This window comes from Crinia signifera, chromosome 8, assembly GCF_055691185.1.
Source record: "Crinia signifera chromosome 8, ASM5569118v1, whole genome shotgun sequence".
NCBI lineage: Eukaryota > Metazoa > Chordata > Amphibia > Anura > Myobatrachidae > Crinia > Crinia signifera.
In genome coordinates, this window is record NC_139224.1 from 100,078,055 (window position 1) to 100,090,290 (window position 12,236).

Genomic DNA, 12,236 nt, shown 5'->3' on the forward strand with positions numbered 1-12,236 from the left:
TCTCATGATTTTTTTTCCTACTCTTTAAATTTTAACAACACAGCCATAAAATAAATAATCGGTGGTTATTGTGGCAGCGGGTTCTTTTAAAGTCAGTGGCAGAGTCAAAGGTCATCATAACAGGAAACTTCTGAAAGCTACGTGAAATTAATAGTGTGTGCCCCGACGCAGGTTAATAAGGCTTTCCGGAGGGGGCTGTGGGTTTCACAGTTGACACATGGCATCAGATAGGGCAGTAAAACACCGGCTCAGTACCTATGCCTCTCAGGACGGCTTACCTAAAGAATGTGCAGCTGTGGTTTTTGAGCTGAAGAAGCGTCCCAAACCTAAATCCCCCAGCTTCACCACGCCTGTGGCTGTTATAAACACATTGGCCGGCTTAATATCTAGGAGACAAAAAAAGTGTAAGTTTAGGGAGACAACAATAGAGTGTATGGAATGACATTAAACCATATAGTCAGTTCCCCCAATGCTGGAAATAATTAGATACTGTTACATACCAAAACCAAAGCACTTCTCTGAGAAATTGCTAAGACAACAATCGCGTGTGTGTGTGTATTTATATATAGAGGTGGTTTCATGCACCTAGCATAAATATGTCTCCTGACAACTCTTCTAAAGGTAGCATAACTAAAAAGTTGTCAAGAGACACCAAAATGCATTAGGACACACTCTCTGACAGATCTTGGGATATACAAACATCTAACCTGACTTGGACCAGCTTCCTTTACAAACTACCCAGTCCTTGCGGTGCAATTGGAACCATCTTACTTTTGGACACCACCACCTGCTTATTATTGGTACTTCAGCCACTTGCAGAGCCTAGATCTATAATTTGGATAAGACATCACAGGCAAGCAACCCAGCCAGGTTTATGGACACCCTCTTTATTCCAGCATCAGATATCGATTATGGACGCCATCTGTGGGGACTGTCATCACCATTAAGGAAGCAAACTTAGAAACAATCAGGACCACTACTAAGTATAATTTCTTTGAATTAATATCCCAAGTCTCTAATCAGACAACTCAATGAGATTTCTTTTAATTAATCTGAGTCAATATTAAATTGCTTAAGCATCATTTTAACCTTTTATAATTTATTAATCTTATTTATTTAATAAGCTAATATTCAAATGAATGTGATACCTATTTGATCTACAGTTCATTATTTAGCGCTCCAAGTTTTCTCTCTACTCTATGCACTAGAGAGGATAGGCTGCAAATCAAACCACATAAAGTATATAGATTTGCACACAAAGAACAACAGAACTTGGAGTGAAGAAAGCTTCTGCTGCATTCAGAGTCAGTTTGCATAAATTCAGTCTCAGTCAACCACACATTTATAAATAACGCAATGCACAGTGGTCTGTCTACAGTAGCTACACAGCTTTGACGCTTCCAGTAGTTTAATTTGAGCGAAGAAAAAGCACATTTTGACTGAAAAACCATGCCCAATGGGCGTACACAAATCATATATTCCATAGACCAGAGGTTCCCAAACTGTGTGCCGTGGCACATTTGCAGGGGTGCCCTGGGTTTATGACCCAAGACCAATTCAAATTATATATGGCCAATCTAACAGGTAAAACAAGTGCTTAGGTCTTCCAATCATAATCAATGTGGACAGACAGAACCAGATCCTGACTCTTACCACATAACGGACCCTCCGGAGAATATAAATACAATTTCCTTAATTTAGTTTTTTCCTGCATTTCTCAATAAGAAACATTCAGCCCAAAGACCTCCAATATAGGTATGCAATTTGGGGCGATTTCACTCAAACCAGACTGATAAGGCAAGATAAAATTGGGTGAAATCGGGCAAAATTGCACGTTTTACATACCTGCCTGCACATCCGACCCCCGATGTTCTCCAGCGGTGGGGAACTGTGTCGCATGTTATACATCACATGCAAAAGGACTTGCATGCGATATATCAGAGGTCCCGGGTGGAGCCCCTTCAGCAAGGCGTTGGGGAGTGGCTTCCCTGCACGTCTCAGCTTCAGGGAGATGGGCAGGAGATCGGGGGGAGCTGGGGCAGAGCGGAGGGCTGCTACAGCCTCAAACAGAATGGGGCTCACAAGCGCCTTGTGCGGGCCCTTCTGTCGGCAGGTGGCAGCAAAACTAAAAATCTGATTTAACTATGTACAGATGATAGATATACGTACCCCTGGATATTTTTGCCCACTAGATTATTGTCCAACCTTATATTAAATAAATTTATTGTCTCTGCCAACACCACTCCTCCAAGATAGTGCCACAATTTTACTGCCCTGAACGTAAAATTTTTTTTTTCCTTTGAGGGTATGTAATCTTCTCTCCTCTAGTCTAAAATCATGCCCACGTGTGTTTCATCAAATTAAAAAGGTTGCCTGACAAATTGTTATATTGGCCCCTGATATATTTGTACATGTTAAGCATGTCTACTTTAAACGTCTCTTTTCTAGCGTGAAAATTTCCGATCGGTCTTCATAATTCAATATCTCTAACCCTTTTATTAACTTTGTTTCTCTTCTTTGGACTGTTTCCAGTTCTATGATGTCTTTTTTTGTAGTGCGGGCCCAGAATTGTGCTCCATATTCATCCACTGTTAGGAAGCCTTGAGGACAACCTTTTGGAACCTTTAGTAGAGCAGATCTACATAGTTCTATTGTAAACTAATCTTCAAAGGAGACTTATGTCACCACCGTTTTTTGGGAGTGGTCATGCCAAGAAATGTGCCGCAATGGGAAGTTTACTTTGCCTCGCAAGCCGCCAGAATATGATTAGACTTACTTGCAGTAGCAGAGAAGTATACACAGGAATTCCGTTCAAACTATTGTCGCATCCCAGTTTTATGCAATCACAAATACAGGTCGGAGATGGTATGCACATGCGAGCAGCTTAGCATATGCCATCCTTACTGATTCAGGCCCATAGAACTTTTATTGTTAGAGAATATGAAAAGCTGAGTAGTTACCTCTGTGCATGACACGGCGGGAATGCATATGTTCCAGGGCACTGCAAAGCTGTACAAAATATTTCCACACTGTCCTTTCAGGGATTAACCGCTTTTGTTTCTTAAAGTGCTGGAACCAAAATAAAAGTGTTAAACAGTACTTCATGGGTATTAAATGTACTAAAGACAATTGCTAGTCTACAGTGAAAATTGTCAGCAGTAAAACACTTATGCCAGAGGCTCCAAACCACGTACTTTGAGGCAAAAAAAAGGGGATGGGTTGGGGGGGGGGGGGGCACTTGGGGTGTCAATGTTTTTTAGACATGTGCCAATTTGTTTTTTATTAAAGTTGTCAAAACTAATAAAGCTTGACTAAGTCTATCATTTTTCTAGGATACAATAGAAAAACGATGGACATAATCTGATTGGTTGCTATGGTCAACATCACATCTTCATTTTTAGAAACGTTAGTAAATTTACCCTTTAGGGGAGTATTCAATTCTGGCCCATATTTAAATTCGACCTATTCAATTAAGGTGCTGATATATCAAATGTAGAAAAATCCAGTGCAGTCGGAAAACGCATGGATCAGCGAATAACTCGCTGAACCATGTGATTTTGTCAATACTGCATCCTTTTTCAACTAATGTTGTCATGTTTCCATCAATTAAAAAAAAAAAAGGTGAAACTGCATCGGCACAACATTTCTAAAAAATGGCTGAAAACACACAATTGAATGCGATCCCAACATGGGCTCTGGGATCTGACAAATCCTTCTTGCAGCCCTTGCGATTTCTGGCTACAATACTCAGATCTGAATCAGAGGTTAGGCACATACGATTTGGGCACTTTTCACTGGAACAAAGCCAAATAAAAATGATAATATATGCTCCTTAAAATGCTGCAAAACATACTATATAAATGGTTAATCTATTATAGCCGTTCCACAAAGGTATTCATTTTTATCTGTTCATCTCTATAGAAGTATCACTACCCGGATAGTGGATTAGAGGGCATGGATGCAGTTTGTTCTTTACCATACAAAGATTTTCAAAAGGAAAAAAAAAAAAAGTTGGTTCAAATTGAGCTGGCCACAGGATCATTACTGAGAATGGTGGAGCAAGATATGCAGTAATTGAAGGTTGGCTGAGGGAACGTTTGGAAAATATCTGCACAAACAGGCTGCTAAGAGCAATTTAACAATTATCATTTTGCTTGACTCAGGTAAAAAAAGCATCATCTCATTCTGTGTATAGCCACTACCAGTGACTCACACACTTGAGTCAAGGTATGAGTAGTATGAGTAGTTTCTTAGTGTTCATTCTAGCACCCGCTATCTTTGAAAACCCATGCAGTTCCTCCTCCCTGCCTGGGGTGTTGCTGTCTGCTGTAGTGCTTCTCACACAGTGTGGTCTGTATATCAGCACTGATATGCAAACCAGACCTGTGCTAGAAACACCACAGCAGACAGCGACACCCCAGGCAGGGAACAGGAACTGCATGGGTTTTCAAAGATAGCGGATGCTAGAATGAACACTGGTTTCTGATTGTGATTCAAAAATGAAGAGCAGAACCTGCAGAAAATAAATGCACATATAGAGGTCAATCCAAATAGGTGGGGGCTATGTGTCCTGCAAGCCATTCTCACTATGAACTCCCACTGTGAATAGCAATCTAATTCCAAAATTGCATTGAGCAGTTGAAAAAGTTGGGAAAATCTTTATTTAAGGCAATTGTTCCCAAACTTTATTAATCACGGTGCCCTAGAGCAGTGGTTATCAACGTCGGTCCTCCAGTACCCCCACAACAGATTTTGAGGTCACTCAGTAGGTGCACAGAGTCACTAACACATTTTAAAAGATCCACATTTTTTTCACTTGTGATTCTGTGTGGAGACCTGGAAAACATGCACTGTTGGGGATACTTGAGGACCGAGGTTGAGAATTGCTGCCCCAGAGAATCAGAATTATAGTTAATGGTACCCCCTAGGCCAAATGTTTCTTACTGCAAACATTTTGTGGTGGTGGTGGTGGTGGACAGTTTAGTGCTTTTGTTTGTCCGCAGCAGCTGTGGTTTGCATATGTCAAGGACATTAGATTATTTGAATTCGGTACACAGTGCAAAGCCTCTGGTACACTCTTCCTAATGAAGTCATACAGCATATTTGGCCAATCAAGACATGTCCGTTTTTAGGTGACTTTCTCTAGTCCCTCAATAAGGAGATAAATTATCTGGGTACATTGAGGCATACTGATGGCAGAGGGTTTTTTTCGTGTATATTCCAACATTTTATAAAAGATTTCCTAAAAGCACTCACTAGTTACTATAAAACATTTTTCGGTACTTATATGTTAGTTGGGCGCCCACTAAGCTATTTACTTAGTTTTCCGCATCCGCTCGCCACGCTTCGGGCTCGGTGGCTCGCTGCACTCGCCACTCTATATAAAGTCAACTCCATGCCGACATGGATAGTGGGGGTATGAGCTCAAAATACTGGAAAGACTTTCATTTGATGGAAAAACTGATGGATGCTTATCATTTTACAACCATTTATAAAATATGCACAAATAATTCATGTGACACCTTTTAAAAAACTTCATGATGATCATTTATTGGGGGGGCCAGGATAGTTGCACCACATTTTCATGCACTTCTCCCAGGTTGAAGTTTGTAGTAAAGTCATGCAACAAACTTCCTTTTGCAAACTAACTGACCCCTAAGTGAGAAATCTTAAAAAGATATCTTGCGTTTATTCAATTAAATGTCAATTAACCCCTTCCCAACATTTGCCGTACATTTACGTCATGGTCGGGATGTACTTCCCGACGCATGGCATAAATGTACGTCATGCATTTAAAGTGTCACCGCGTCTATAGACGCGGTGACAGAGGGGAGATGGCTGCTGTCCCTGACAGCAGACATCTTCCCTCATTGCCCAGGGGGGGCAGCGATGCCCCCCCCCCCCATCGGCGATCGCTGCGATTGGCTGTTCAAATGTGAACAGCCAATTGCAGCGTTTTCTGTGTACCGGCGAATAACGGTGCTCGGTAACACAGGGATCGGTGGTGATTGGTGCTGTTAAGTACAGCACCAATCACCACCGGGTGTAAAGGGGTCACTGGTGGTCACCCCACCTCCCCCCAAGGCTGTGATTGGTCCGTCGGACCGACGGACCAATCACAGCCATTACACCTCAGAGAAAATAACGGAGACAGCCCTGCAGCCGCCATTCCGGTCAGGAACAGCGTGCAGAGCGGTCTCCGTGCCCATCTGTCCTCTTATACTGACCTGATCAGCGTTGGTGGTGTGGTGGCATCCGTGCTGCCTGCTGCTTCCTGGTTGTTGTTGTGCTGCTGCTGCAGCGTCATTGTGTAATATAATTTTGTGCTGCTGCTGCTGCAGCGTCATTGTGTAATATAATTTTGTCTCTGCTGCCCCCTGCTGCCCCCCTTTTGTGCTGATCAGTATAAATTAACTGATCAGCAACTTTTTTGGGGTGCAGGTTTTTTTTTTTTTTATATAGACCCCGTCAGGTTGCACCAAAAGTTGTGCGCCTGCTGCCCCTCACTGCTAATCAGTGTTGCATCACTGATCAGCAGTTTTTTTAAATTTTTTTTTTTTTGGAGGGTGCTGTGGGGTCTTTTTAAAAAAAATTTTTACACCCACGGTGATTTTGTGGGTGTCCTGTGGCCGCTGAGCGCTGATCAGTGACGTACATCACTGATCAGCATTTTTGGCACAGGGTTGATCTAATTTTTTTTTTTTAATCAAATTCCTGTTGCCTTTGACTGATCAGCAGTTTTTTAAAAAAATTTTGGAGGGTGCTGTCGGGTCTTTTTTTTTTATTTTTTTTACACCCACGGTGATTTTGTGGGTGTCCTGTGGCCGCTGAGCGCTGATCAGTGACGGACGTTACTGACCAACATCTGTGCTCAATTTTTGGCGCAGGAGCTTTTTTTTTTTTTTCTTTTAACCCCTTCAAGGTTGTACCAAAAGCTGCCTTGAAGCTGCTGCCCCTTAAGTGCACTTACACGTGTTAAAGCACTACATACCCCCCGTGTTGAAATAAAGTTTGTACCCCCCCTACACAAAAATAATAAAAATGTCCCAATCATCCCAAAGACTGTTTTCAGCAGAGGAGGCATATGCCCTTATTGCCTCTGACACTGACACAGCCAGTGATGTAAGCGATGAATTTGCATTCGTCTTAAGCTCCTCTTCCTCCTCTAGTGATGAGGGACCCCCTCAAAGACGCCCCCGTAGAGCAGCTGAGACCCCCCCCAAATGATTGATCCCGTATGGACCCCACCACCAGACAATTTTGAGCCCCAGGTTCCTGAGTTTTTGGACAACCCAGGAATCCAATTTGATACTAACAGGCCTCAAAGAAATTGACTTTTTCAAAGTATTTTTCTCTGATGATTTTATAAATTTAATGGTGGACCAAAGTAATTTATATGCCCAGCAGTTTTTTTGCTCAAAACCCCACGTCATCATTTGCTAGGTGGACCCCTGTAGATGCATTAGAGATGATGACGTTTTGGGGTCTGGTGTTACATATGGGCATAGTTAAAAAGCCAGAAATTAGACAATATTGGAGTACAGATGTTCTGTACAGCACCCCACTTCATCGTATGGCCATGACCCGGACTCGTTTTGAGACGATCCTTAAATTTTTGCATTACAACGATAATGCACAGTGCCCACCCAGAGATGATCCCACCTTTGACCGGCTATTCAAAGTCAGGCCGGTCATTGATCATTTCAGCGCCAAATTTGCTGAGATGTACATCCCCGAAAAATTCATTTGTGTAGACGAGTCACTTATACATTTTAAAGGAAGGGTTAAATTCCGCCAGTACCTTCCCAATAAGAGGGCAAGGTATGGCATAAAAATGTATAAGCTGTGCGAAAGTACCTCAGGGTACACCCACAGGTTTAGGGTATATGAAGGGAAGGACACAAGAATTGAACCGCCAGAATGCCCCCCCTCCCTCGTAGGTGTTAGTGGAAAGATTGTCTGGTATTTAGTGCACCCCTTCCTGGATAAAGGTTATCACCTCTATGTGGATAACTTTTACACCAGCATCCCCCTGTTTAAGGCCCTTGGTTCAAGAGGTACAGCAGCTTGCGGTACTGTGCGCAAGAACCAAAGAGGCCTCCCAAAAACGCACGTTGCCCAATTACTGAGAAAGGGTGAAAGCAGGGCACAATCCACCGAAAATATGTTGTTGGTCAAATATAAGGACAAGAGGGATGTCCTTATACTGACAACAATTCACGGAGACAGTACCACCTCCGTCCCTGTACGAGGTACCAGTACTCACACCTCAAAACCTATTTGTATCCCAGATTACAATAAGTACATGGGCGGAGTGGATCTTTCAGATCAGGTACTGAAGCCGTACAGTGCCCTGCGGAAAACAAAAATATGGTATAAGAAGCTGGCCGTGTATATCATCCAGATGGCACTGTATAACGCTTACGTACTATTCCGTTCTACCAGCCAGACGGGGACATTTATGCACTTTCAAGAGGAAGTCATAAAGGGCCTAATATTTGGGAACCAGCAGGCAGAGGGCCCCAGTACTTCTAGTACTGGCCCCCGTATTGTATCAGGGCAGCATTTTCCGAACGAAAACCCCTCCACTGGAAAAAAGGGCAGGACACAAAAAAGGTGCAAAGTTTGCTATAAAAAGGGAATAAGAAAGCAAACTATTTTCCACTGTGAAACTTGCCCCGACAAACCCGGCCTATGTATGAAGGAGTGTTTTAAAATATACCACACATCTACAGTATGGATTATTAGGTTCATCATTTCACCGTGCTTCGGGGGTCTTGCTAATGCGACATAGCACCCACCATTCATTCCACCAGAATCTGTGCTGCAAAATCCAAATATCACTCCTTCCCTTCTGAGTCCTGCCATGCACCCAAATGGTATTTTTTGGTCACATATGAGGCATTGCCGTACTCGGGAGAAATTGCGGCACAGATTTTGGGGTGCTTGGTCTCCTTCATTCCTTGTGAAAATGAAAAATTTTGAGCCAGAACTGCATTTTTGTGTAAAAAAATGTAATTTTTCATTTTCACAGCCCAGTTGTACCAAAATTGGTGAAACCCCTGGGGGTTTGAAATGTACACTATACCCCTAGATGAATTCCCTGAGGGGTGTAGTTTGCAAAATGGGGTCACTTGTGGGGGGGTTCCACTGTATTGGTGCTTCGGGGGTCTTGCTAATGCGACATAGCACCCACCATTCATTCCACCAGAATCTGTGCTGCAAAATCCAAATATCACTCCTTCCCTTCGAAGTCCTGCCATGCACCCAAATGGTATTTTTTGGTCACATATGAGGCATTGCCGTACTCGGAAGAAATTGCGGCACAGATTTTGGGGTGCTTTGTCTCCTTCATTCCTTGTGAAAATGAAAAATTGAGCCAGAACTGCATTTTTGTGTAAAAAAAAATGTAATCTTTCATTTTCACAGCCCAGTTGTACCAAAATTGGTGAAACCCCTGGGGGTTTGAAATGTACACCCCTAGATGAATTCCCTGAGGGGTGTAGTTTGCAAAATGGGGTCACTTGTGGGGGGGGGGGGGGGTTACTAACTTTTAGCATCTTATGGTGCCTAGAAACCTACATGGTGCCTAAAAAATAATCTCATAAAAAGGAGGCTCCAAAATCAAGTAGGTGCTCCTTCTATTATGAAGCCTGTGGTTTGGTCAACGTGCACACTAGGGCCACATATAGGATATTTATGAAAACAAAAGAATTGGGGGAATCAATTTTTAGTCACATTTCTCTAGTAAAATCTACTGTGTTCCTTAGAAAAATGTATTAAATTTGAAAATCTGCAAAAAAAATGAAATTTTGAAATTTCACCTACACTTTGTTTTAATTCCTGTGAAACACCTAAAGGGTTAACAAACTTCCAAAATGCTGTTTTGAATACTGTGAGGGGTGCAGTTTTTGAAATGGCATCATTTATGGGGGTGTCTCACACGGGTCCCAGTGATTACCCGAGGACGCAGATACAGAACCCAGCGGCGCAGACCCTGTGACGTATCTCCCACGTGACTGAGAGAGGGACGCCGGGAGACAGGAGAAGCGCGCGAGGCCAATCGCCTGATCTGGAGACAGGGGACTGAGACGCTGCGAGCCGGGTGAGAGCCGGACGCAGCGCCCCAACAGAGGCGAATAAGGAGTAGAATCAGGAGTCGGAGAGCCGGGGGAGCGATCCGGAAAGCTGCTGTGAGGGTCAGAGAGCCCCGGGGCTGAGAGCTGGGCGCACCTGCATAACGAGGAGGAAGCAAGCGGAGGCTGGAGATCGGAGGATTACAGAGGAAAGAAGGGCTGAGGTGCCCTGAAAAAGGGGGATAAAAAGAGAGTGGGAGCGTAGCAAGTCCTGCTTAATGGAGGGCAAGAGGTATTTGAGCGGCACCAGGAGCAGTGCTGTCTGTGTCTGTTAAACTGTGAGGCCTGCAAAAAAGTGAGAATTACTGATCCCTATTTTTATTGCTTATAGCCACTTCACAGATTGGACACAGGGATAATTGCATCTATACAAAAAACGGAGACTGCATAAACTGAGCTCTTTCACTCTCTTCCCCTCAGAATAATATAATCTCCCCTCTGTATATATGGGGAAAACTCAAAATGCAGCTGCCGCAGCTGCAGCTAACCGGCTTGCAAAATACTCGAGGCAACCCACTACTCCAACCCCCCCTACCAGAGAAGAGACTTCTCCCCCTGCTACCCCTCCGGATACGGAGTTAAGCGCCTCTGCTATACAAAAAGTACTTGATGCCTTATCAGCAAGTGAGGGTCGATTGACTAATAAAATTGATAAGGTACAAGGAGATCTGGATGTGATTAGGCAATCAGTCCAAAAAGTTAAGGAACGGGTCAAGGAGGTAGAAAACCGTACCTCATCCCTGGAGGATACAGTCACCCCATTGGTGGCACAAATGGAGGACATGGCCAGTCAGATAAAATGAATTAATATAAAGATGACTGATATGGAGGGGAGGTTTAGAAGAAACAACTTAAGATTTGTTGGTTTACCTGAGAAAACAGAGGGCACAAACCCAGAGCTGTTTCTGGAAAACTGGTTAATAAAAATATATGGGCAAGAGGCCTTTTCTAAATATTTCTCGGTGGAGAGAGCACACCTAGTCCCTATGAGAACACCCCCTCCGGGAGCACCGGCCCGTACATTTATTGCCAGAATCTTGCATTTCTCAGATCGGGACACAATCCTGAAACTAAACAGAGCCAAAGGCCCACTGTTATGGGACAATGTGAAGGTGGCAGTGTTCCCAGATTATGCAGTGGGAGTGCAACGGGAAAGGGCCCAATATTTCGAAATTAAGAAACGGCTAAGAGAGCTGGAGCTCCAATATTCAGTTATGTTCCCAGCCAAACTTCGGGTGGTACATGAAGGCAACACCAAATTTTTCCTAACCCCAAAAGAAGCTTGGTTGGACTCTAAATTTCCAGGCAAACGCTCAATGAATACTAACTGACTTACAGCCTCAGGGGGAGGGAGGGAAAAAAGAAAAAAAGGGACTTGATCGGATCAGCAAAATTAATAGGTCTTGGCCATGATATACAAGATCTCTGCATAGGGAATATAAGTGCATTTAAACTTTTCCTCTTTTTTTTTTTTTTTTTTCTCTCTCCCTCTTCCCTAGGAGGGGTTAAGAGGAGAGAACTAGTAACACTATAAATATTTGAATGACTCAGATGAAACATGATTATTGGATAAATTAGAATATATGTAACAGGAATGTCATTTATAGATATTTGAATGACTCCAATGAAATGTGATTATTGGATAAATCAGAGCATACGTAACAGGAATGTCATATAAAATGTATTGTAATTTTTTTTCTCTCCTCTACTTTCCCCCCTCCCCTCCCCCCTTTTTTTTTTTTTTTCCTCCCTCTTTCCCCCTTGGAGGGGTTAGGAGGAGAGAACTGGTAACATTATAGATATTTGAATGATTCAGAGGAAATTTGATTACTGGATAAATCAGAACATACCTAATAGGAATGTCATATGTATAGATATTTGAAGGAATCAGATGAAATATGATTATTGGATAAATTAGAACATACGTAATAGGAATATCATATAAAATGAATTGTCGTTCTCCTCTCCTCCATTTCCCCCCCCCCCCCCCTTTTTTTTTTTTTTTTTTCTTGTCTTCCCTCCACTGACGTCGATTTAGAGGGAATGGAAATTGACCTGAATCCTCAGGGTCATAGGGAAATATTCGCAGCACTTCAAAGG

The 12,236-nt window shown here is 42.9% G+C and overlaps 1 protein-coding gene across 2 annotated transcripts in view; it reads right to left on the bottom strand.

The window, feature by feature from the left end:
• The window catches only part of NEK7 (NIMA related kinase 7), a 102,146-nt gene that overhangs the window by 31,725 nt on the left and 58,185 nt on the right, over positions 1-12,236 (bottom strand). For both annotated transcript variants that reach the window (XM_083156871.1, XM_083156870.1), the window contains exons 6-7: positions 2,961-3,069; positions 279-386 (exon numbers count right to left, since the gene is read on the bottom strand). In XM_083156871.1, the coding sequence (XP_083012997.1) occupies positions 279-386; positions 2,961-3,069 (217 nt within the window). The remainder of the gene's footprint in view (positions 1-278; positions 387-2,960; positions 3,070-12,236) is intronic.